The sequence below is a fragment of the Heterodontus francisci genome, chromosome 30 (assembly GCF_036365525.1).
Source record: "Heterodontus francisci isolate sHetFra1 chromosome 30, sHetFra1.hap1, whole genome shotgun sequence".
In the NCBI taxonomy this organism is placed as follows: domain Eukaryota; kingdom Metazoa; phylum Chordata; class Chondrichthyes; order Heterodontiformes; family Heterodontidae; genus Heterodontus; species Heterodontus francisci.
Window position 1 is genome coordinate 23,364,869 of NC_090400.1, and position 27,525 is coordinate 23,392,393.

Genomic DNA, 27,525 nt, shown 5'->3' on the forward strand with positions numbered 1-27,525 from the left:
TCTGAAATGGCCTAGCAAGCCACTCAGTTATCAAGGGAAATTAGGGATGGGCAACAAATGCTGGCCTTGCCAGAGAGGCCCTCATCCCATGAAGGAACAAAAAAAAAATGTGCTAATATATTTAAAGTACTCTACAATTTACATTACTTTCCCATCGCATCGGGGCAGCGATGCTGCCTTTGTGCTTTCCCGCCACTGACTAAATCTGGAACTGGCGGATTTCCAGGCGGAAGCTTCCGATGTGATTCTCTGGCCCCCACACACCCATTCCTGCTCCAAATGGCTGCACTAAATTCAGTCCATTGCCTGCGAATTTGTCATATGCATCACTTAGTTGCCTTATCCCAAATTTCTTTTTGTTATTTAAGTGTCTGCAGAATATCTTACCACTACTTTTCATAATCTTTGGTAATTTAATTTTGTAGCTCTTTTTGGCCTTCCTAATTATTTTACTGACTTAATGTCTAACTTCTTCATAGTCCCTTTAGTTATCCTTTCCTTTATTGTCTATGTTCCTCGTGTGTGCCTTTTTCCATAATTTCAATTTTGTGCTCATTGCTTTACTCATCCATGGTGTTTCATTATTTGCTAATTTGTTCCTATTAGTTGGTGGAATATATTTATTCAGAACACCATTGATCATGTTTTCAAATGTTTCCCACTGGTGTTCTATCTCTTTGATCATTAATGTTTTGCTTGCAGTTTATCTTTCTGAGTTCTGCTCTCATTCTCTCAAAAGCAGCTTTTTAAACCAATATATTACTTTGGTTTGTGTGTTATGTCATTCACAACAGTTAACTTAGAACTTATTATGTTGTGCAGCACAGTTCATTATGTTAGCACATCACTTTACAACCAAAGTACTCTTTTGAAGTGAAATTACTGTTGCAACGTAGGAAACACAGCAGCCAACTGGTGCAAAGCAAGGTCCCACCAATAGTAATATGATAATCAGATCTGCTCTTCGTGATGTTGGTTGAGGGATCAATATTGGCTAGGACACTAGGTTAAACTCCTGCCCCTCCTTCAAAGTAGTGCCATGGAATCTTATACATTTACCTACAAGGGTGGATGAGGCCTTAGTTTAAGGTCTCATCTGAAAGTGTAGCACCCCCATCAGTGCAGCACTCCTTAATTACGGCATTGGACTGTCAGACCAGATTTCTTAATTAAGTCTGTGGAGGTTGTGCATCCACAACCTTCTGACTCCAAGGCAAGAGTGCAACTACTAAGCCACGGCTAACATTAACAAAAGTGTTGATGCGCTTGCTTGAATACTATATGCCCAATTGCAAAGATCATTGCCAAGTAATTGCCACTAGTAATGCCAGGCAGCACTTTGAGAACTGGGTGATATTGAGACCGTAGAAAGTACTTTTACAAGTATTCCACCATGGCCGTAAGTCCTCCCTCACTGCTAATATACAAGTAGTGCTTTGGTATGGCAAATGGCACCAGTGAGTAACCGCAGTGACCAAACACAGGAACAGGAGAAGGGAATTCAGCCTTTCAAGCTTGCTCTACAATTGAAATTGATCCTGGTCAATTTGTAACAACTCCTTTTACAAGCTTTGATCCATATTGTTTGACATTCTTACCTAACAAAAATTTAACAATCACAGTCTTGGAAAAATTTGAATTGCCTGAGCCTTTTGGGACAGTACCAGATTTCCACTATCTTTCACATACATCATTTGACAGGTTACCCAAACACTCTAATGTTGGTGCAGTCTTCTGTCCACAAGAATCGGAGATAAATATGCTAAACATTATGCCGCGCTTGGCCATGTGAGCCGCATGGAAGATGGCAGGATCCCCAAAGACACATTGTACAGCGAGCTCGCCACTGGTATCAGACCCACCGGCCGTCCATGTCTCCGCTATAAAGACGTCTGCAAACGCGACATGAAATCGTGTGACATTGATCACAAGTCGTGGGAGTCAGTTGCCAGCATTCGCCAGAGCTGGCGGGCAGCCATAAAGACAGGGCTAAATTGTGGCGAGTCGAAGAGACTTAGTAGTTGGCAGGAAAAAAGACAGAGGCACAAGGGGAGAGCCAACTGTGCAACAGCCCCGACAAACAAATTTCTCTGCAGCACCTGTGGAAGAGCCTGTCACTCCAGAATTGGCCTTTATAGCCACTCCAGGCGCTGCTTCACAAACCACTGACCACCTCCAGGCGCGTATCCATTGTCTCTCGAGATAAGGAGGCCCAAAAGAAAGAATGCCGCGTTAGAAGTGGTACCTGAGGAACCCATTGTACGTGCCAGGGAATATCATGTAATGTTTCATTCTAGTAACTTTTAGTTGGCAGTGCAGATTAGTACTGTTGAATCACTGTTGGAACAGTGAAGAAGTACCGCAAAAGAGAAAAGGGCAAAACTTAAAATCCAGTGAAAAGTATCAAAATAAACCATCAGCTTAAAATACAACGAGAAAATAGTCAAACAGTCATCAATAAATTATGAGTGAAATAACTCATAATCAGTAGTGCATTTTGAAAGCAGAGAATATTGAACAATTTGTGACTCTGTTACTGCCTCTGCTGCCATTTGCCTTTACTCTTATTCCTGCTAGTATATATTATTGACTCCATCTTTTTCTTGTTCAGGTCCCTAATCAAAACTTATTTACTGCTGCAGCAACATTTAATATTGGTCTATGACTAGGATTGGGACATTCACTGCTTGTTTCTCCTGTGGCAAGATGTGGCACAGTGGCGCAGTGGTTAGCACCGCAGCCTCACAGCTCCAGCGACCCGGGTTCAATTCCGGGTACTGCCTGTGTGGAGTTTGCAAGTTCTCCCTGTGTCTGCGTGGGTTTCCTCCGGGTGCTCCGGTTTCCTCCCACATGCCAAAGACTTGCAGGTTGATCGGTAAATTGGCCATTAGCAATTGCCCCTAGTATAGGTAGGTGGTAGGGAAATATATAGGGACAGGTGGGGATGTGGTAGGAATATGGAATTAGTGTAGGATTAGTATAAATGGGTGGTTGATGGTGGGCACAGACTCGGTGGGCCGAAGGGCCTGTTTCAGTGCTGTATCTCTAAAAAAAAAGTGCTATCAAGCGGCACTTGCTTAGCAATAACCTGCTCAGTGACGCTCAGTTTGGGTTCCGCCAGGGCCACTCAGCTCCTGACCTCATTACAGCCTTCGTTCAAACATGGACAAAAGAGCTGAACTCAAGAGATGAGGTGAGAGTGACTGCCCTTGACATCAAGGCAGCATTTGACCGAGCATGGCATCAAGGAGCCCTGGCAAAACTGAGGTCAATGGGAATCAGGGGGAAAACCTTCCGCTGGCTGGAGTCATACCTAGTGCAAAGGAAGATGGTTGTGGTTATTGGAAGTCAATCATCTGAGCTCCAGGACATCACTGCAGGAGTTCCTCAGGGTAGTGTCCTAGGCCCAACCATCTTCAGCTGCTTCATCAATGACCTTCCTTCAATCATAAGGTCAGAAGTGGGGATGTTCGCTGATGATTGCACAATGTTCAGCACCATTCGTGACTCCTCAGATACTGAAGCAGTCCATGTAGAAATGCAGCAAGACCTGGACAATATCCAGGCTTGGGCTGATAAGTGGCAAGTAACATTTGCGCCACAAAAATGCCAGGCAATGACCATCTCCAACAAGAAAGAATCTAACAGTCTCGTCTTGAATTTCAACGGCATTACCATCGCTGAATCCCCTACTATCAACATCCTAGGGGCTACCATTGACCAGAAACTGAACTGGAGTAGCCATATAAATACCATGGCTACAAGAGCAGGTCAGAGGCTAGGAATCCTGAGGCGAGTAACTCACCTCCTGACTCCCAAAGCCTGTCCACCATCTACAAGGCACAAGTCAGGAGTGTGATGGAATACTCTCCACTTGCCTGGATGGGTGCAGCTCCAACAACACTCAAGAAGCTCAACACCATCCAGGACAAAGCAGCCCGCTTGACTGGCACCCCATCTACAAACATTCACTCCCTCCACCACCGACGCACAGTGGCAGCAGTGTGTACCATCTACAAGATGCACTGCAGCAATGCACCAACTAGAAGGACAAGGGCAGCAAATACATGGGAACACCACTACCTGCAAGTTCCCCTCCAAGTCACACACCATCCTGACTTGGAACTATATTGCTGTTCCTTCACTGTCGCTGGGTCAAAATCCTGGAACTCCCTTCCTGACAGCACTGTGGGTATACCTACCCCAAATGGACTGCAGCGGTTCAAGAAGGTAGCTCACCACCACCTTCTCAAGGGCAATTAGGGATGGGCAATAAATGCTGGCCTAGCCAGCGATGCCCACATCCCTGAATGAATAATAAAAAAGTGCTTGTAATAAAGACCTGACAGGATGATGGAACTCCTGGTTCTATGCACCCAGAGAATGTATATTGTTCGTTTATGGAACTAGAACTTCTGTATCAGGTAGCAGCTTCTCAAAGCCAAACTTAATTCAGCCGAATTGCAGAATGGTATTTCTTTCTAAAATCACTTCAGTGCTGCTAAGCACACAATAAAGCGTGGAGAGCCGATAGTAATATTTGGACAATTCTTTACTAAATGAGGAATTTAATTGTTATGTACATTCTATACTTGTCAAGATTTTCCCATGAATATTCAGCACTTACTAAGACAGTAATAATTTGATGCTTTTACAAATAACTAAAGTAGAAAGACCTACCTCCATATTTAGCTGCTTTAGCGGCTGCGTATCCATCTGTAATAGCAGAGGGTTGATAAATTATGACAGAGCAAAGACCAGCTACATACAGAACGGAACAATGAGCAGCATTATGAAGACCAATAGGAGCTCCTCATGCTAGATAAACCCCATTTCTGAAATATTCAATATTAATGCAAATTATTCAAATCCAACTAACAAAGTATACAAAACTTTAAGATCACAAGAACATATGGAATAAAATAAGGGCTACTTGCCCATTAATTCCTATCCTTTCCCTAGAGTATGTGCAGAGCATGAAGACAATTCTTTCCAACATAGACCAAATGTTCAGCTTCATAAATATGATAGTGCCGCCCAGCACGGTGTGGCCTCTTAGGAAGCCAGCTTCCATGGAAGCTCAGATGACTAGAATGGCACCTAACACTGGTACCATCTTAATTCTGGGACCAATGTTGATAGGTACCTCCAGGGCATCATAATGGTCCCGCACTCTGTTCACATGCTAACTGCAAGAGTGCGGAGGTGCCGTACTAGGAGGCTGGATTTACACTATAACTCATTGATACAAAGTGAAAGACTATAATTATAGTGTAAAAATGTACGAACAGAATGGATTGGAAAACTGACAATCATAAAAGTTTTCACTCAAATTATCTCAATGAATCTATTGTTACTGATGAGATCAAATTACCTGGAACGCCTCCTGGAACGGTTCTCGGTACACCTCCTGGTACTTGTCCTGGTACAGTTCCTGGAATGCCTGAATAGGGGAGTTACAATCATTAGATGCCAAGTAAACCCAACAGAAGAACATACTGTTGGTATTAAAGATATTGCAGTATTACTGAGACTACTATTACAAAGCTTCAACTGCTGCTTTCATTTGCTGCAAATGGTGGAGTGTGATTTAAAGTTCAAATGGGTCAGTTCCTTGACTGAATTAACAGAAATGATCTTTGATCAGGAAGAAACAGTTTATGCTATTGTTTAGATGTGACACAGTCATGTGAATTGGTCATGCCCTTTAGGATATGCAACATTGTTTACAGAATCATCAATCTGCCTTTTTCAATTGTAATTCTACACTATTAAAATTATTGCGTCTTGTCACATGCCCCATTTGTTATCCTGCTAACCAAAATACTGTCAATGAATTATTGGTCAATGCCCTGGCTGAATTAGTTTAATTGTCTTGGATGAGGAAGAAATACTTTATTCTACTGTTTATATTTTGGATGCGACATAAACATATGAATTGGTTGTGTAGGAGATATGAAGCATGATGCAAAGTCTGAAAACAGTGCTTCAAAAAAGTAGAGGCAGGTGGGCATGGCATCTAACACAATGGGGTGAAATTGGTTCACTCCCAAAAAGGGGAGCAGGGATCATGCTGCATGATTAAACCTAGCCAGTTGAGAGGAATGCAGGCAGAATGGCAACTTTGTGGTATTTGCTCATTATAATGATGCAATCTGTCTCGGTGATGCCTTCACATTCTGCCAGCACTTCCCACACTATTCACTGGCTGCATGCAGCAGCAGGGTGTCCAATGTCGTTAATACCTTGCACTACTTCAAGCTGGCCTACACTTCTTAAAGGGGACATGCATTCTGGCTGGAACTGGTGCCGGGAGTTGTTTTACAAGTGAATCTAACCTGGGAAGAATGGCTAACCACGGGAGAGTGCAGATGCTGCACTGGAGGTCTTAGTGGAGGACGTGGAAATGAGATGTTCTGTATCATCGGGGGCAGGAGGCCCGCCAGATAACTTTGCTAAGGCAGTGGGACAGATAGTCACGGAGGTCAATCTCAGGAGTACAGCCCAAGGACCTGTATGCTATTCCGCAAGAAGTTTAAAGACTTTGCAGAAGGGGTCAAGGTCAGTGAAGCATTGTCAAATGCCATATTCTACCAATTGCACCACTCACCTCAGCCATTGCTCAATTCACCACACGCTTATCACTCACCTACTAAGAATTTCTGTCAATCAGGACTCATACCTAACGCTCATATTCTTCCTCACTTTCAAACACATAGCACTGCTGCAAGCCTCAAATCCACATCTCACAGCTTGCACACACTGGCAGCTGTTCAACCATTGCAGTCACATCACCTAGACAGATTGCACGGCACTCCCTCACTGGCACAGTCTCTCTCTTTTGCAGATAAAGGCGGTGCACCACCAGAGGTAGCAGGGACTAACCAGAATGAGAGAGGCATGCCTGCATGTTCTAACCCCGATGGAAGAGACAATGCTAGTTTTATGGAAGGGTCTGCCGGAATGTTTCGGCAGGCGGCAGGACCTGGGGCCACATTCTGCCGACGGTAGCCAATTAAGAGGCTGACATCACTATTAAGGAGGCCCCAACAGCTGCTGGCCTACCCTATCTCAGCAGCGCCACCACTAGCCGTGGCCATTGCTGAGGCTGCACCTGGAGGAGTAGGACGCATTGATGGCCAGCACCCTTGAAGAGGGTTAAGTGGGATTGGAGGTAGTCAGTGCCTGGCAGGCAGGACCCGGTGATCGGGCAGCGGGAGCATTTCAGTGGACAGACAGCGCCATTGCCGCATGCGTGGCACTGCCCCCAGGGGTGCCCATGTGTGGGCCAAAGAGTGCCCAAAATGGTGGCCACCCCCAACCTGGAGACTGATGGAGGCCGGCAGGTTTCCCTGGACGGTCTACCCATGCAGCAGTACACCCCCTAGCCACTGGCAAAATGCCCGCAGAGGTGGCATGTGGCCATTAATTGGCCACTTATGTGGCTCAATTGGGCTCCCTCACCATTTTGCCAGCCTTTCTACCTCACCTCCCAGCCTGTCCCCAAAGGGCTGGTAAAATTCAGCCCGCCATTGCTGAGGCCAAGGCCACTGGCGGAACAGAGGTAATTAAGGTTGAGGATACCAGCATATTAATATGCCTTTTCTCATCCAACTTCTCAATTATTCCACAGTCTCTTCTCACTGAAAAGCTGCTGATAGCGTAAACATGCACTTCTGACTTTTTCCTCTCTCCTCAGCACAACCCTGCCATTTAATTTTTTAATTCCAGATACCCAACTGCAATCTGGTCAGGCAGTGATGGAAAAGGAAAAAGACAGTGAAGATGAAGGCACATTGTTGTTCAATTTCATACTCACAGCCACCAGCTCAAATACTGATGCTGCACAGAATTTAGATGATAGCACAGAGGCGGGATCTATACGTGGCAGGACATTAGGCACAAGTGTGTTGCAGCCAGGGCAGGGGGAAAGGAGAGCACAGGTGCAGAAGGAAGGAGATGACAACAGGGCTGCTTAAAGATAAGGCTTTATTGGTGCATTTCCAGATGGTGGTAAGGCTCAAAGGAAATGTAAATGTATAAGGGTGTCTCATGCCTCCCTTGTACATATCTCATGGCACCTTTCCTACTGTGCCTGGGACCCTTCGTCTGGCACTACCTGAGCAGCATCCTCCTCCGCATCCTCATCATCAGATGAGGCATCGCGCTCCATAATATCCTTATTGGTCAAAGCCACCTCACTATGTAGCATCAGGCTGTGCAGTGCATGGCACACCACCACGATAGTCGCCAGGGCGTACTGAAGGGTTCCAGCAGTTCAATTTAGGCACCTGAATAACAACTTCAGGAGACCAATGGCCTGCTCAATGGTCACTCAGGCCGACCTCTCCTCTGCATCTGTGTGTGGGTTCCTCACAGGTGTCAAAAGCCATGTTCTCAGTAGGTAAGTCCTTGTCTTCAAGAATCCATCCTTGAAGGAACGCAGGGGCACGGAAAGGTCTGGCACCTGGGACTGCCGAAGTATGTAGGCATCATGACTGCTTCCCGGGAATTGTGAACACACCTGTAGGATCCGTTTGTGGTGGTTGCAGACCAGTTGCACATTGAGCGAGTTAAAGACCTTCCAGTTAATGAAGGCAGCAGGCTGGTCCGTGGGAGCATTATTGGTCACAAGTGGGCAGTCGATGACCACCTGCACCAGCAGGGAATCTTACCAGCTCATCTATATCGTTCCGCAATCTAAGGCTTTCCTCCTCACTATTGACGACACCACCAATTTTCGTGTCATCTGTGAGCTTACTGATCATACTTCCTATATTCGCATCTAAATCATTAATGTACACTACAAACAGCAAGGGTCCCAGCACCGATCCCTGTGGTACACCACTGGTCACAGGCTTTCAATCGCAACAACAACCCTCGACCATCACCCTCTGCCTTCTGCCACTAAGCCAATTTTGAATCCAATTTGCCATATTGCCCTGGATCCCATGGGCTCTTACCTTCTTAACCAATCTCCCATGCGGGACCTTCCCACCCCGTGGATGTGCAAAGTCGGCATTCCACGTCGGCTGCCGACAGTAAAATCCAGAAGGGATGTCATGACTCATAAAAGACTTCTTGTCTGACGTCTTCCGTCCCTATTTTATTCATGCCCCCCCCTGCCCCACCTCTGTTCCCGTCTCATACAGTCCCTTAAAATTCAGCCCATTGTATAAGATATGGTAAATCAAGGAGTAGAAACAAGGCAAGAGAGAAAGGTATTAATATGGGAAATGATAAACAGACTGTGACAGGAAGGGACAGAGCGTAAAAATCTAAGAGTAAATCAACAGATAAGGCCCGAGGTTACAAAAATAATAAAAGGACAAAACTAAAGGCTCTGTATCTGAATGCACGTAGCATTCGAAACAAAACAAATGAACTGACAGCGCAAATAGAAATAAGTAAGTACGATCTGATAGCCATTACAGAGACATGGCTGCAGGATGACATAAATTGGGACCTGAATATTGAAGGGTACATGGCATTTAGGAAGGACAGGAAGCTAGGAAAATGTGGAGGGGTAGCTCTATTAATTAATGATGTATTAGTGCAATAGAGAGGGATGACCTAAGTTCAGGAGACCAGGATGTTAGAAGCAGTTTGAGTAGAGATGAGAAATCATAAAAGGCAAGAAGTCACTTGTAGGAGTGGTGTACAGGCCACTTAACATTAACCACAATGCAGGATGGGTATAAAGGAAGAAATAACGGCAGCTTATCAGAAAGGTGCAATGATAAATATGGGGGATTTTAACATATAGACTGGAAAAATCAGATGGGCAGAGGTAGCCTAGATGAGTACATAGAATGTCTTCGGGATAATTTCTTAGAAACAATAATTTCTTAGAGCCAACCAGAGAGCAGGCTATATGAGACCTGGTATTGTGCAACGAGATAGGATAAATTAATAACCTCATAGTTAAGGCGCCCCTAGGTAGGAGCGATTATAATATGATTGGATTTTACATTCAGTTTGAGGGAGAGAAGAGTGGGTCCAAGACTAGTATTTTGAACTTAAGTGAGGGCAATTATGAGGGCATGAAAACAGAGCTAGCTAAAGTGAACTGGCAAATCAGGTTAAGGGATAGGTTAATAGAGATGCAGTGGCAGACATTTAAGAGGATATTTCAGAATACACAGAATAGATACATTTCAACGAGAAAGAAAAATTCCAAGGGTGGGACCCGCCATCCGTGGTTAACTAAAACAGGTAAAGATAGTATCAAACTTAAAGAGAAAGCCTATAATTGAGCAGGTCAGAAGATTGGACAGAATATAAAAAACAACAAAGAATGACTAAAAGATTGATAAGGAAGGTAAAATTAGAGTACGAGAAAAAGCGAGCTAGAAATATAAAGATAGATAGTAAGAGTTTCTATAGATATTTAAAAACGAAAAGGGTTAACAAAGTGAGCGTTGGTACGATAGAAAGTGAGTCTGGGGAATTAATAATGTATAATAAGGAGATGCCAGATGAATTGAACAGATATTTTGCATCGGTCTTCACTATTGAGGATACAAGTAACATCCTGGTATAAGCTGTAAGTCAGGAAATGGAATGGAGGGAGGAACTCAAGAAAATTACAATCACCAGGGAAGTGTTACTGAACAAATTGTTGGAGCTGCGGGCTGACAAGTCCCCAGGTCCTTATGGACTTCATCCTAGGGTGTTAAAAGAAGTGGCTAGTGAGATAGTTGATGCGTTAGTCTTAATTTTCCAAAATTCCCTCGATTCAGGGAGGTTTCCGTTAGATTGGAAAATAGCAAATGTAACTCCTTTATTCAAAAGGAAGGAGACAGAAAGCAGGAAACTCCAGGCCAGTCAGCTTAACATCTGTCTTAGGGAAAATGTTAGAAGCTATTATTAAAGATATTATAGCTAGGCACTTAGAAAAATTCAAGGTAATCAGGCAGAGTCAACATGGTTTTGTGAAAGGGAAATCATGTTTAACCAATTTATTGGAGTTCTTTGAGGGAGTTACATGTGCTTTGAATAAAGAGGAACCAGTGGATGTATTGTACTTAGATTTCCAGAAGGCATTTGATAAGATGTCACATCAAATGTTATTACAGAAAATAAAAACTCATGGTGTAGGGGGTAACATATTGACATGGATAGATTGGTTACTTAACAGGAAACAGAGAGTAGGCATAAATGGGTCATTTACTGGTCGACAAGATGTAATGAGTGGCGTGCCACAGGGATCTGTGCTGGGGCTTCAACTTTTTACAATTTATATAAATGACTTAGATGAAGGGACCGAAGATATGGTTGCTAAATTTGCTGATGACATAAAGACAGGTAGGAAAGTAACTTGTGAAGAGGACATAATGGGCTACTAAGGGATATAGATAAGTTAATTGAGTGGGCAAAGACCTGGCAAATGGAGCATAATGTGGGAAAGTGGGAAATTGTCCACTTTGGCAGGAAGAATAAAAAGGCATATTATGTAAATGGTGAGAGATTGCAGATCTCTGGAGATGCAGACGGATCTGGGTGTCCTATTGCATGAATCGCAAAAGGTTAGTATTCAGGTACAGGATGTAATTAGGAAAGCTAATAGAATGATATCGATTATTGCAAGGAGAATTGAATACAAAAATAGGGAGGTTATGCTTCAGCTATACAGGGCATTGGTGAGACCATATTACAGTACTGGTCTCCTTATTTAAGGAAGGATGTAAATGCGTTGGATGCAGTACAGAGAAGGTTTAGTAGGCTAATACCTGGAAGGGCGGGCTGTCTTACGAGGAAAGATTGGAGAGACTAGGCTTGTATCCGCTGGAATTTAGAAGAGGCGACTTGATTGAAATATATAAGATCCTGTTGGGTCTTGACAGGATGGATGTGGAAAGGATGTTTCCCCTTGTGCGAGAATCTAGAACTAGGGATCACTGTTTAAAAATAAGGGGCCGCCCATTCAAGACAGAGATGAGGAGAAATTTTTTCTCTCAGAGAGTCTTGAGTCTTTGGAATTCTCTTCCTCAAAAGGTGGTGGAAGCAGAGTCTTTGAATATTTTTAAGGCAGAGATAGATAGATTCTTGATAAGCAAGGGGATGGAAGGTTATCGGGGGTGGAAATGTGAAGAAATCAGTTCAGCCATGAACTTATTGAATGGCGCAGCAGGCTTGAAGGGCCGAGTAACCTACTCCTGCTCCTAATTCGTATGTTTGTACATGCCTGCGAAAATCATGTAATGTTTCATTCACTAACTTTTAGGTAACTTTGTCAGTTGATACTGGTGGGTCACTGTTGGAATCGCAAAGAAATGTTGCAAAAGGAAAAAAGCAAAACTCAAAATTTTTGGAGAGTATTGAAATAAACAACAAGCTTAAAGAGAACTAGAAAATATTCAAACGGATATCAATAAATTATGAATGAAAGAATTCATGCTGGGTCAAGAAGAAAAGAGAATACTGAGCAGTTTGTGACTCTGTTATTGCCTCTGCTGCCATTTGTCTTTACTCTGATTCCTGCTCGTATATTTTATTAATTCTACCTTTTTCTTGTATCGGTCGGTATTCAAGTACTTATTTACAGCTCAGGAACATTTCCTATTGGTCTAGTTCAGGATTGGGACTTGCGCTGCTTTCTTTCCTCCTGTGACACAATGTTTCCTTGCTTTTCTCTGGACAAAGCCCTGGTAATAAAGACGTAACAGAATTACGGAACTCCTGTTTCTGTGCACTCAGAGAATAGATATTGTTCAGTTTACAGAACTTGAATCTCAGTATTAGCTTTAAAGCTGAACTCAGTGCAGCCAAATTGCAGAATGGTACTTTTTCCAAAATCACTTCAATGTTGTTAATCAGAGAGAAAAGTGAGGAGAGCTAATAATAATATTTGGACAAATCTTTATTCTGTACTAAATGATTAACTTAATTTTAATGTATATTGTCACGCATACAAGAAGTGCAATGATGAAAAATTATGAATGAAAACTGAAGTGTTATAAAAACAGACTTTGATTTTTTTTTAAAATGGACCTTTCTTTTAAAAAGTGACCAATGTGGTCCAAAATGGCCGCCGAAGGTAAAAAACTTGGCCTTTGTATATTCAAACTGTCTGACAGGGACCAAGGGAAAATCTTTAAAGGTAATCTTTAGAGGTAAAGGGCATAGAGTATAAAAATTGGCAAGTCATGCTGCAGCTGTATAGAACCTTAGTTAGGCCACACTTGGAATATTGCATGCAATTCTGGTCGCCACACTATCAGAAGGACGTGGAGGCTTTGGAGAGGGTACAGAAGAGGTTTACCAGGATCTTGCCTGGTCTGGAGGGCATTGGCTATGAGGAGAGGCTGGATAAACTCGGATTGTTTTCGCTGGAACGACGGTGGTGGAGGGGCAACATGATAGAGGTTTACAAAGTTATGAGTGGCATGGAAAGAGTGGATAGTCAGAAGCTTTTTCCCAGGGTGGAAGAGTCAGTTACTAGGGACATAGGTTTAAGGTGCGAGGGGCAAAGTTTAGAGGGGAAGTGCGAGGCAAGTTCTGTACACAGAGGGTGGTGAGTGCCTGGAACTTGCTGCCAGGGGAGGTGGTGGAAGCAGGTACGATAGCAACGTTTAAGAGGCATCTTGACAAATACATGAATAGGATGGGAATAGAGGGATACGGTCCCCGGAAGTGCAGAAGGTTTTAGTTTAGACCGGCATCAAGATCGACGCAGGCTTGGAGGGCCGAATGGCCTGTTCCCTGTGCTGTACTGTTCTTTGTTCTTTTGTTCTTTGTAAGAGGTGTCAATTGCACCCATCCTAAAATATTCCAGAACTGAACGGTTCTTCTGAAACAAAGAAGGTGTGAAGTAGAAACATTATTACGGATTATCCTCATCCTGAGCCCATCAAGAGATCCTTTTGAATTGAATGGGTTCTTCTGAAACAAAGAAGGTGTGAAGCAGCCATGTCCTCAGCCACTGTGCGATCCACCATGGGGGAGACCAAAGTGTCTGTTAACAGGAGGCGAGATGTAATACATCTTTACCTTAAAAGGAAGACTAGAGAGAGAGAAAGAGAGAGACATCCAGAAAGCAGAATGCAAGAAGCTTGTGTCCAGCAAACCAGAAGGGATCTGCCCTGCTGTAGAATTCTACATTCTCAATTTTTACAGCAGTGAATTAGAAATGATCTGCTGTCTTCAACTGAACTTTCAACCAAGAGAGAAATCTACAAACATCTCGTGCCTTAAACCAATGAGAATTTGACTTCCAAGAGAATTCAGCGGCTTTATCGTGATCCCACCCCCTCCAAACTTACAATCGCTTGCCCTTTTTCCTCTCTGTCTCTCCTTGTGTGTGTGTGTGTGTGTGTGTGTGTGAGTGGATGTGAGAGTAGATGCAGTTGCGACAATTTTGAGTATAGGCGTATAGATCAATAAATAATTGACATTCTGTTTTAAACCTGTCTGCTTATTTGACAAATAAAAAACCAAAGGATTAAACACCAATAAAAAAATACAACTGTCGCGGTCAGGTGGGAGTCGAACAGTGGGAATCACCCAAATCACACCATGTGGCCATAACAATATTCTATACCTGTCAAGATTTTTCCCATTAATATTCTGTGCTTACAAATAAAATAATAATTTGATGGATTTACAAATGACGAAAGTAGAAAGTCTTACCTCCATATTTAGCAGCTTTAGCTGCTGCGTATCCATCTGCAATGACATGGGATTGACAAGTTATGATACAGCAATGACCAACTACATAGAGAGTGGATCAATCAGAAACATTATGAAGATCAGCAGCACCTCTTCAATCCAGATAAACCCTATTTCTGAAATACTCAATATGAATGCAAATATTCAAATTCAACTAACAAAGTAATCTTTAAGATCACAAGAAAACATGGAATAAAATGAAACTGTTTGCCCATTAATTACTACCTCTTACATACAACATGTGCAATTTACCTTACATGAAAACCTGACCACTTTATCGTCAATTCGACGACATCACAACCGGTTGCATCCAAAAAGAACTGAAGTACAAAGGGCAATTGTCTCACAAAATAGAATCTGATGGATTCTGTGAACTCAGGAAGATTGCTGAACAAAGGTTGCTTGAATATCCATTGGGCTGGGCTACCAACAAATTTCTCAGCTCAATGGATATTCCAACAATCTTTGCCCAGCAAGTGCTAATTAATTCTATATCTGAACATTTGCATATATGGACTGGTGTATTTGGGAAGTGTTTGAAGCTTCATCACTCATGATATAGAATGTTGATAGGTACTGCAACAGCGCTTGTATTTCTAGCGGATCTGTCACAATCTCATTGAGGAGACTAACACCTGAAATTTTACACTTGGTCTCCCAAGAAAATCAATGTTTCTTTTCAATTCCTCTGAGGTAACCCTGAAAAACACCCACATTTTGATCAAATGTGACAACCTAAAAAAATTCACATTCTTCAGATGATCCAAAGCTTTTCACAACCAATTAATCATTCATGAGGTGAATGTATTGTGTGATGTAATCAAAGGGGGGAATCATTTTGCATAGAACAAGGTCCCACAAACAACAAAAAGGTGTATCGGTATTTAATTTGTTTCTTTGGTCATGCTGGCTGAGGAAGGACAATTCCCTGCTCTTCATCAAATGGTGCCACGGGCTCTTTTGTAGTCTTCAGAACCATCAGATCAAAATGTTTAAAATCTTATCAGAAATATTACTTGAACCACAGAAGAAAGTATCCATTTCCCTTAAGGGAGAGAAATTCTTACCAGCTGATCATAAAATGCCAGACACCCAGTTAACGAGTAAAATAATGGTACGAGAGGAAACCTCCACGTGGTAGCAGGATCAACTTAATACAAGAGGGTAAATATGAAATAATTACAGATGGTGGAATTATTCTTCACTGGGCTAGAAGAATTACTGGTCACAAGAGTACAAGAGCTAGAGCAGAGGGATAAAACATTACAGGTGCAGCTTGCCAGAGGGCGAGACTGCATGTTGGTTTTGCTGCAGAGGACTTAATGCTGCCTTTGATGGCCAAGCCGAGTGTAGAATGCTGATGGGCATTTACCTGGAAATATTAGGTGCACTAGGCAGCCTGACACAAGCTTGCTCACAATGTCACACAGCATGTAGGAATCCAGTTCCAACTTCCATTAAGGCTACGTTCAGAGCATTGATACAATTCTTTCCAACGTGGGCCAAATGGTCAGCTCCGCAAAGATGACAGCTGTGCTCACCATGATGTGGTCCCTTATGACAGCTTCCATGGAAGCTCAGATGGAAGCCAACACTGGTACCATCTTGGCTCTGGGGCAAATGGTGACAGGTGCCTCCAGGGTGTCACAATAGTCCTGCACTCTGTTCACACATTGAGCTGCAGGGGTGTTAAGGTGCCATACTAGGAGACTGGCTACATTCACACTGTAACTACAGCAGTGATACCAAGTTGGAGATTACAATTATACTGCAAAAACATCCTAACAGACTACATTGCAAACCTGATGGTAACACTTTTTATTCATCTCAATGAATCAAAAATGTTATTAATGAGAGCTCAAAATACCTGGAATGCCTCCTGGAACGGTTCTCTGTACACCCCCTGGAACTAGTCCTGATACACCTCCTGGAATGCCTGAACAGGGGAGTTACAATCATTAGATGTCAAATAAACTCAAGAATATACTAAAGAATATACTGTTGGTAGTAAAGACATTGCAGTATTACTAAGACTACCCGTCACAAAGCTTGAACTGCAGCAATATATTCAACATTGTTTATGGAATCATCACTTTGCCTTTTCAATTGTAATTTTATGCTATTAAAATTATTGCGTCTCGCCATGTGCCCATTTTCTGTCATCCATTGGATGCTGCTAACCAAAATAATGTTCGTAAATTATTGCTGAGCCTCGGCTGAATCAGTTCAAATTATCCTGGATGAAGAAGAAATACTTTATTCCACTGTTTACATATCTGATATGACACAAACATACAAATGGGTCATGTGGTATATATGGAGTGCGACAAAAAATCTGAAAAAAGTACTTCAAAAAAGTAGTGGGCTGTGGGCTCAGCATGTGACACAATGGGGTTAAATTGGTTAACTCCCATGATGCATGATTAACCCACGCCAGTTGTGTAGAATAACAACTTTGTCCTGCCTGCATGTTGTAATTATTTTTGCGTGCAGCCTGCACTTCCCGTTCCGGTTGCATGCATCAGCAGGGGGCCAAATATCCTTAGTACCTTGCCTGCATCTCTTAAAGGAAAGATGCATTCTGGCTGGTGCAGGTGCCGGAAGTCATTCTACAAGTGAATCTGACCGTGGAAAGAGTGAAGAATGGCTAACCATGGGAGAGCATAGGTATCAAGGTTTTCAAACAAGGCATTAAAGGTCTTGGTGGAGGAGGTAGGACAGGGGTGTAGAAGGCCCTCCAAACAAACTTTGCAAAGGCAGTGGTAATAGATAACTGTGAAGATCAATGTAAGGAGAATAGTTCCAAGGACCTGGATGCAGAGCCGCAAGAAGTTTAATGACCTCACTCGAGTGATCAAGGCCAGTAAATGCATTGTCAAATGCCATATTCTACCAATTGCACCACTAGCCTCAGCCACTGCTGAGATGCTGGCAGTATGAGCACACATTTCTTACTTTCTCCTCTCCCCTCATCCTAACCCTATCCTGTCCCTTTTTCCTTTCAGATAACCAAGAACTCCAACCTGCTCAGGCAGTGGTGGAAGAGTAGGAAGACAGCGAAAATGAAGGCACAACATTATTCGATTTCACACTTACAACCACCAGTTCAAATACTGATACTATACGTAATTTGCAGGATAGCGTACAGGTGGGATCTGCACGTGCCAAGACTGTGCACAAATGCGTGCAGCCAGGGCTGGTGGAAAGGAGAGCACAGGTGCCATCATGCCCTAGGATGAGGTTGCACACTAGTTCTTCTGCAGTGGACTCAGATGACAATTTTGATGTGCCAGGTTACAGAAGAAAGCTGATGGGTGCAACATCCAAATGCCTGGTGCATTGCTTGGTGCACTGGAACAGATCCCACTGATATTCTGTCATTTTACCCATTAACAGATTTGCCCAGTTTACTTTGGACAGTCTCTGTCTCATTGCACTGAAGTCAGCCTTTCCTAAATCTAGAATCTTAGCACCATTAGGCTGTTAAGTAAATCTGGCTCAATCCTCATCACTAAATCTAATATTGCATTGTTTATTCTAGGCCATATCATTGCCGAAAACTATCCTGGACACATTCTAAAATCTCAGTGCTTTTCCGATGTGTGCCAGTTTGCTTATCCTAATCTATATGAAAGTTAAATTCCCCATTAAAATTTGCTTCTTCTACATGCTTGTCTAATTTCTGCAATTAAGAGATATACAATTTACTACTTCACATCTGCTACAATCTTAAATCCTTTTCTATTTCTTAATTCTACCCATATAGACTCCACAGCCTGCTTACCTCTTATTATATCCTGCCTCACCACTGAAGTGATTTCATCCTGAATCACTAAGACTACTCCTTCTCTACCATTGTCCCCATTTTTCCTGTAGATCTTATAACCTGGTATATTTAATTCCCAGTCTTGACAGTCTTTCAGCCATGTCTTAGTAATGGCTGCCGTGTCATACCATTTAAGTTGAATTTGTACCTGCAATTCATTCAATTTGTTCCTTATACTCTGTGCATTTGTATAAAGAACGATTATTTGAGTAACACACCCTAACCTGTCCTTCTGCTCTAAATGTTTTATTGAGATGTTTCCTATTTCTCTCTCCTGGTTTAATAGCTTTACATCTTTTAGTTTTTACTTTACTTGTAGTGCTAAAGCACAATTTTTGTCTGTTACTCCACTCTCTTCCCTTTTGTTTGTTTTCAAACAATTATTTATACTACCTTTTCCTCTTGAGCTCTCCCCCCAATTTACTAGCTTCAAGTCCTCGTGATTGCCCGATTTATCCTTTCCTTCAGGACCCAGGTCTGAGATTGTTTCAGGTGAAGTCATCTCAACGATACAGTTCCTTCTTGTCCCAGTATCCCACAAAATGGAACTCCTCTTTCCCGCACCACTCTTTCACCCACGTGTTCTCCTCCCTAATCTCCTTAACTCTACACCAATTTGCACATGAACTGTATAAAACGCTGGTTAGGCCACAGTAGGAGTATTGCGTACAGTTCTGGTCACCACATTACAGAAAGGACATAATTGCTCTGGAGAGAGTACAGAGGAGATTTACAAGAATGTTGCCAGGGCTCAAACATTGCAGCTATGAGGAAAGATTGGATAGGCTAGGGTTGTTTTCCTTACAACAGAGCAGGCTGAGGGGTCACTCAATAGAGGTGTACAAAATTATGAGGGGCCTAGATAGACAGGAAGGACCAGTTTACCCGAGCAGAGAGGTCAATTACCAAGGGGGAACAGATTTAAGGTGATTGGTAGAAGGATTAGAGGGGACATGAAGAAAAACTTTTTCACCCAGAGGGTATTGGGTGTCTGGAATTCACTGCCAGGAACGGTAGTGGCAAAAATCCTCAATTCTTTTAAAACGCACCTGGACATGCACCAGAAGTGCTGTAACCAGCAAGGCTATGGACCAGATGCTGGAAGGTGGGATTAGATTGGGCGGCTAGTTTTTTCAGCCGGCATGGACACAGCGGGCTGAATGGCCTCCTTCTGTGCCGTAATTTTTCTATGGTTCTATGCATCACTTGGGCATCTGGTGTGGGCAGGGGAAGCCCTGGTTAACGAGCAAGCAGCAGCTGAGGAAGTTGAGATGGGAACAGGCTACCCTGACATCGGACAGAGCAGCCAGGATAAGTTTCAGCAGATGCACCCTGCTGCACTGGGGCCAGAGGAGAACAGTGGGAGGCTGCAAGGGGAAGAAGGCGCTACCCAAGACACAGGGTGTACGGCCCAAGAGTCAATTACCTGCAAATGACAGAACGTCAGTGCCATAGGAGGCTGCGTTATCTTTGCAGATTATCTTGATCCACAACGATCTGAGGCCTCGCAGCTCCCTGTTCCCCTCCAAGCCACACACCATCCTGACTTGGAACTATATTGCCGTTCCTTCACTGTTGCTGGGTCAAAATCCTGGAACTCCTTTCCTAACAGCACTGTTGGTGTATCTACCCCACATGGACTGCAGCGGTTGAAGAAGGCAGCTCACCACTACCTTCTCGAGGACAATTAGGGATGGGCCTAGCCAGCAACAGCCACATACATCCCAGGAGCGAATAAAAAAAAAAAATCTGGACTGTGTTTAGTGAATCAACAGTTTATTTCAGATTCCATTCCAAGTTCTTATAAACAGTAACTGACCCATTTCAGAGCATCTCATTATACATATTATACATTTACCTATTATTGAACTACTGACATTACTTATTGTATTATTCTGTAAACTCTGGTCCCTGCATTATATCTCCCTTGCTCCAGAAGTTATGCTGAACCTGTATAAAGCTCTGGTTAGGTCACAATGAGAGTATTGCATCCAGTTCTGGTCCCCACACTACAGGAAGGATGTGAGAGTCCTTGACAGGGTACAGATGAGATTTACCAGAATGGTTGCAGGGATGAGGGATTTTTGCTACAAAGTTAGGTTGGAGAAAATGGTTGTTCTACTTGGAACAAAGGAAATTGTCGGGAAATTTGATAGGGGTGTATAAGATTATGACAGGTTTAGAGACGGTAGATGAAGAGGAACTGTTCCCATTAGCTGACTGCACAAGTACTCGGGGACACAGATTTAAGGTTTTGGGCAAAAGATGCAGGTGGATGTGAGGAAGAATCTTTTTACACTGCGAGAGGTAATGCCGTGGTACTTGCTGCCTAAGAGGATAGTGGAAGTGGAGACAATTACTAGTTTCAAAAGGAAATTGTATGGGCATTTGAAGGAAATAAACTTGCAGGGCTACAGAGTGGGGAAATGGGACTGATTGGATTGCTCTACAGGAGAACTGGCATGGACTCGATAGGCCGAATGGCCTCCTTCTTTGCCATAATGACTCTTTGACTCTATGAAGGTGATGAATATGCTGGAAGAATTATTGTACGAGCAGGTTCAGTTAAAGGTGACAGTGGTCAGACTGGGGCTACATATCAGTTTAAGGAACTTCAATGATGCGTGTGGTAAAAGGCATGCAGCTTCTTAGAGAAGGACTGAGGCAAGAGATGTATTTTTTGGTGCAATGATCTGAGAACTAACTGAGTCATCAGGATCTGTCACTCAGCAAGTAGCGCACAAAACACAACTACCCCTTCCCTGGTTATGCAACAGTAATTACAGCGAATGAAGAAGTGGATTCTGAGACAGTTGTGGACAGGTGATACAGAAATAAGCATGTATGTCAAGATTTTAGACTCCCTCAGCTACTGATACACACTGTTTAAAAGAATCTCAGTATTAAACAATAATAGCAGAAGTCCAAGTGTGAAATTGGCTTACCTCTGAAAAAGTGATGACTATTATGGCATGCAGTTAGCCACTGCCCATTCATTGCATTGCTGTTCTTTTAAATGATTGATGCATGCATTTAGTGCTCCCAGCAGTATTTTTTGCTTGCACACATCAACCGAAGGCCTGATAACATGAGTTGCTAGCGCTACTTAAAGGCAGCCTGCAATTCTTAAAGCTGAGGTACATTGTGGTTGCATGAAGTGATTTTTTTTTTCAAAAGTCAGTATGGGCTGTGATACTTTGAGCAATGGCTGAACATGCGAGAACATCAGCACCAAGGCTTTCAAACAATGAATTGGAATTTCCATGGGAAGAAAGAGGAGGGGGCACGGCGGCAAGCAGTCGGTCCTCTAGAAATATGCTTAGGAGGCAGTGGGAACAAGTAGGGGCAGAGGCCAATGCCAGGTGTGTTGCTCCAAGAACATGGATGAAGTGCAGGAAGAAGTTTAACAACTTGACAAAAAGGGCAGAATTTTCACCTGGGCTGCAGGTCTCGACATCGGGACCGGAAGCAAGTGCCACTTCTGTTCGGGCATTGAGTGGCTGATCGCACACTATCTTCCAGTGGCCGGCCAATTAACAGTGGGGAGGCAGCTGACACCATATTTAAAGGGCTTCCAGCCCTGCATTCACTGAGGACTACCTTCCAGCGACTATTGAGTGCCTGACATCCACTGCTGATGGCCTGGCAGGAAAGCAGAAAATTGAAAGGAAACTTGCAGCAATAATGGCAGAAGGAAGACTCTGGGTGGCCCCATGGTTCAGAGATGCCTCCCTGCAGGCTCTTTTCCAGGCTGCAAGGGCAAGGCCGGAGGTCCTCTTCCGGAGGGATTGTAGGAAGAGACCAGCATGCCTGACTAAGCAAGACTGGACGGAGATTGCAGAAGAGATCAGCAGTCATGGGGCCGCCCCAAGAAACTGGATCCAAGCTGCCAACGAGTCAATAACCTTGTTCAGTCTGCCAAGGTGAATACTCCATATGTCTTTTCCCGTTGTCCTTGCATGTGGCAACACAAAAGGGTGTGTTTGGTGCAGAGGAAGTGACCACCTGGTCAGTAGCAATGGGGTCAGGAAGCAACATATGCTGCCAAAGGTATGGCTGCATTTCGGTGAGAGATTTCTCACCCCCACAGGGTCCCTCGAGAGTGATCGCATGCAGGAGCCCCCATCATGGACCTCTGGCCTGCCACCAGCATAGGTGTTGTGCTCATTTCCATGGGGTTTTTAACAGTATTCATCCTTGTGCTTGCAGGACAAGAGAGCCCATAACATGAAGGAAAGGGCCAAGAAAGGCAGAAGGGTGCCATATTTGTCCACTTTGACTCACGTGGAGGCAGCGACCTTGGAACTGGCACGGCAGAACGACGATCGTTCCATCACTGATAGCAAAGCAGGAGTTAGGAGAGTGACTGGCTGAGTGCAAGAAGACAAGGATGCATCTGGCACATGCAAGGCGTAGTGCACGTGTCCCCACTGGACACATGGAGATTCACATTAGGGATGGTTGGAAGGACATGATGGGAAGCCCACAACCCTTTAATGTATCTGTTCTCTCACTCAGGTCAGGCCGAAGAGTAGAGAGCTGGAGAGACAGGGGGACAGTCGGCTGAGAAGGAAGCCTCAGAGCGTGCACCATCACAGCAGATCCCCACACCCTCCACCAGTACAGACACTCTCACGTCGGTGAGTATCTGTTCACATGTAGATTCTGGCACACAACCTGGTGAGCACAGCACAGACATGCCGTGACAGCTGATGCCACTGACAGTCAGAAGACTGTGGGAGACCGAGCCAATGCTGAGTCCCAGGCTGTTGACGTGCCTCTGGAGTTATCGACAACCATGGCAAATGTTGCAGCTACAGTCAGAGGTAAGGGAACATCTGGCAGACTTGTCAGAGGCTCTGCGCACCAATGTGTGGACAATGGAGGAGTCCATCCAGGCCATGAGTGCTACCATATCTCTGGTGTGTGCATACATGACTTCTTCCGTAGAGGGATTGGTGACCCTCATGAGAGCCTGATCCAGCAGACGATTCAGTGGATTCCGGAGATGCGTGCAGACCTGCATGCCATCGTCTTGTCCATGAGGTCTATACAGCAGTGGCAAGGCGAGAGGGGGAGGAGGCACCTGGAGCCTCCACCAGGTCCTCGCACTTCTCAGGTTAGCAGAGAGGTACATATGCCTTGCAAGGGAGGAGCAGCAGCTGCCTTCCACATCTGGGGGTGCCTCTCAGGGCACATCTGGTGTGGTCGAAGGCTCCTCAGCCCCTCTGCTAGTGATATCTGGGTCTCAAGTAGCTGTGACGACAGTGGGGGTCCTGTACCTGTGCAGCAGCCCCTCAGCATGTCGGGGCCCTCCAGGCAACAGGCAGTCAGAGGACGGCTGCCAAGGTCATCCCAAGCAATGGGACAGCAAGATCAGCAGTACCCCTCCACATCAGCTAACAGCACAGGGGAAGCACCACATAGGAGCATGTATAAACAAAAACATTAAGAAGAGCACCTCGCTGCACTTGGGGTTCACAGGTGAATAGAGTATGTAGGTGTTAAGCCTCACATTTGCTGTGCCGCATTGTAAAGGGTTAACGTATTGGTGCTACATCTCCTTCCAAGTCTTGCTGTCCTTTGGGACTTCATTCACACCCTGGCTCCCTCAAGGGGCTGGAAGCGAGGGACTATACCACATGTGATCAACGCTTCAGCCTTGCAACTGTGTGATGTGTACCTGAGCGCTGGGCGATGGAATGCAAAATGAAGGATATGACAACAGGGTTGCACAAAGGTATGGCTTTACTGGAATAGTTCCAAAACATAGGAAGGGTCATAAGAAACGTCTATGTATAAGGACATCCCAAGCCTCCCTTGTGCAAATCTCTTGCCTAGGGTCCCTGGGGTACTTTGTCATGCATCACTTAGTCCGCAGACTCCTCCACATCCTCATTGTCAGAGGAGGCAACGCGATCCACAAGATTCTCATTGTTCAACACCTCCTCGCGCTGCAGTGCCAGGATGTGCAGTGCACAGCAGACCACCACAATACACGATATCTCTCTGGGGCATACTGAAAGGCTCCACCGGATTGATCAAGGCACCTGAATCATATTTTGAGAAGGCCTCTGCTGGCAAAATGTGGAAATGACGTTTAGATGTCAGACTTCTAATCCGATGTCTTCCATCCAGATTTTACGCTTCCCACCCCCACCCCCTCACCCTAACACCCCCTTACCCCCTCAGCCCATTCAAAACAGCCCTGTAAAATCTGGCCAAATTGTCAAGATGAGTAATTTTCACGTACAAATCCTACCAAATTCACCAGTAGCCTCATCCACTGCTCAATACTACATCCCCATCACCCACTACCAGCAATCTCTATCAATCAGTACTCAACCCTTCAATTCATATGCTTTACCTTACTCTTACTGTTGCAAGCTTCGCATGTACAACTCACAGTTAGCACACACTGGAAGTTCATCAACCATGACAGGAAGGCAGCGCAGGAGTCCCCTGCGGTCATCTCCCTCCAAAACAAGTATACCGTTTTGGATACTGTTGGGGGAGATGGCTCACCAGGGGAAGGCAGCAGTAGCCAGGTCCATGGCACCGTGGCTGGCTCTGCTGTTCAGAAGGGCGGGAAAAAGAGTGGAAGGGCTATAGTCGTAGGGGATTCGATTGTAAGGGGAGTAGATAGGCGGTTCTGTGGTCGAAAACGAGGCTCCCGAATGGTATGTTGCCTCCCAGGTGCACGGGTCAGGGATGTCTCAGATCGGCTGCAGAACATTCTAAAGGGGGAGGGTGAACAGCCAGTTGTCATTGTGCACATAGGCACTAATGATATAGGTAAAAAACGGGATGAGGTCCTACAAGCAGAGTTTAGGGAGTTAGGAGCTAAGTTAAAAAGTAGGACCTCAGAGGTAGTAATCTCAGGATTACTACCAGTGCCACGTGATAGTCAGAGTAAAAATGAAAGAATAGTCAGGATGAATGCGTGGCTTGAGAGATGGTGCAGGAAGGAGGGGTTCAGATTTTTGGGACATTGGGACCGGTTCTGGGGGAGGTGGGACTATTACAAATTGGACGGTCTACACCTGGGCCGGACTGGAACCAATGTCCTTGGAGGTGCTTTTGCTAACGCTGTTGGGGAGGGTTTAAACTAATGTGGCAGGGGGATGGGAACCAATTGAGGTCAGTTGACATTAAGGAGGTAGTAACAAAAGCCTGTAAGGAACTAGATAATGAAGTCAGTGTGACTAAGGGGAAGAACAGGCAGGGAGCAGATGATGAATATAAAGGGACTGGTGGTCTGAGGTGCATTTGTTTTAATGCAAGAAGTGTAGTAGGTAAGGCAGATGAACTTAGGGCTTGGATTAGTACCTGGGAGTATGATGTTATTGCTATTACTGAGACTTGGTTGAGGGAAGGGCATGATTGGCAACTAAATATCCCAGGATATCGATGCTTCAGGCGGGATAGAGAGGGAGGTAAAAGGGGTGGAGGAGTTGCATTACTGGTCAAAGAGGATATCACAGCTGTGCTGAAGGAGGGCACTATGGAGGACTCGAGCAGTGAGGCAATATGGACAGAACTCAGAAATAGGAAGGGTGCGGTAACAATGTTGGGGCTGTACTACAGGCCTCCCAACAGCGAGCGTGAGATAGAGGTACAAATATGTAAACAGATTATGGAAAGATGTAGGAGCAACAGGGTGGTGGTGATAGGAGATTTTAATTTTCCCAACATTGACTGGGATTCGCTTAGTGTTAGAGGTCCAGATGGAGCAGAATTTGTAAGGAGCATCCAGGAAGGTTTTCTAGAGCAGTATGTAAATAGTCCAACTCGGGAAGGGGCCATACTGGACCTGGTGTTGGGGAATGAGCCCGGCCAGGTTGTTGAAGTTTCAGTAGGGGACTACTTTGGGAATAGTGATCACAATTCCGTAAGCTTTAAAATACTCATGGACAAAGACGAGAGTGGTCCTAAAGGAAGAGTGCTAAATTGGGGGAAGGCCAACTATACCAAAATTCGGCAGGAGCTGGGAAATGTAGATTGGGAGCAGCTGTTTGAAGGTAAATCCACATGTGATATGTGGGAGGCTTTTAAAGAGAGGTTGATTAGCGTTCAGGAGAGACATGTTCCTGTGAAAATGAGGGATAGAAATGGCAAGATTAGGGAACCATGGATGACAGGTGAAATTGTGAGACTAGCTAAGAGGAAAAAGGAAGCATACATAAGGTGTAGGCGGCTGATGAAAGACGAAGCTTTGAAAGAATATCGGGAATGTAGGACAAATCTGAAACGAGGAATTAAGAGGGCTAAAAGGGGTCATGAAATATCTTTAGCAAACAGGGTTAAGGAAAATCCCAAAGCCTTTTATTCATATATAAGGAGAAAGAGGGTAACTAGAGAAAGGATTGGCCCACTAAAGGACAAAGGAGGAATGTTATGCTTGGACTCAGAGAAAATGGGTGAGATTCTAAACGAGTACTTTGCATCGGTATTCACCGAGGAGAGGGACATGACGGATGTTGAGGTTAGGAACAGATGTTTGATTACTCTAGGTCAAGTCGGCATAAGGAGGGAGGAAGTGTTGGGTATTCTAAAGGGCATTAAGGTGGACGTCCCCAGGTCCGGATGGGATCTATCCCAGGTTACTGAGGGAAGCGAGAGAGGAAATAGCTGGGGCCTTAACAGATATCTTTGCAGCATCCTTAAACACGGGTGAGGTCCCGGAGGACTGGAGAATTGCTAATGTTGTCCCCTTGTTTAAGAAGGGTAGCAGGGATAATCCAGGTAATTATAGACCGGTGAGCCTGACGTCAGTGGTAGGGAAGCTGCTGGAGAAGATACTGAGGGATAGGATCTATTCCCATTTGGAAGAAAATGGGCTCATCAGTGATAGGCAACATGGTTTTGTGCAGGGAAGGTCATGTCTTACCAACTTAATAGAATTCTTTGAGGAAGTGACAAAGTTGATTGATGAGGGAAGGGCTGTCGATGTCATATACATGGACTTCAGTAAGGCGTTTGATAAGGTTCCCCATGGCAGGCTGATGGAGAAAGTGAAGGCGCTTGGG

At 44.4% G+C, this 27,525-nt stretch overlaps 1 protein-coding gene across 12 annotated transcripts in view; it reads right to left on the reverse strand.

The window, feature by feature from the left end:
• Nucleotides 1–27,525, reverse strand: part of LOC137346623 (elastin-like) — a 508,685-nt gene that overhangs the window by 318,868 nt on the left and 162,292 nt on the right. For all 12 annotated transcript variants that reach the window (XM_068010226.1, XM_068010221.1, XM_068010223.1 and 9 more), the window contains 4 exons: nucleotides 16,538–16,606; nucleotides 14,632–14,667; nucleotides 5,375–5,443; nucleotides 4,681–4,716 (listed from right to left, as the gene is read on the reverse strand). In XM_068010226.1, coding sequence (XP_067866327.1) covers nucleotides 4,681–4,716; nucleotides 5,375–5,443; nucleotides 14,632–14,667; nucleotides 16,538–16,606 — 210 coding nt within the window. The remainder of the gene's footprint in view (nucleotides 1–4,680; nucleotides 4,717–5,374; nucleotides 5,444–14,631; nucleotides 14,668–16,537; nucleotides 16,607–27,525) is intronic.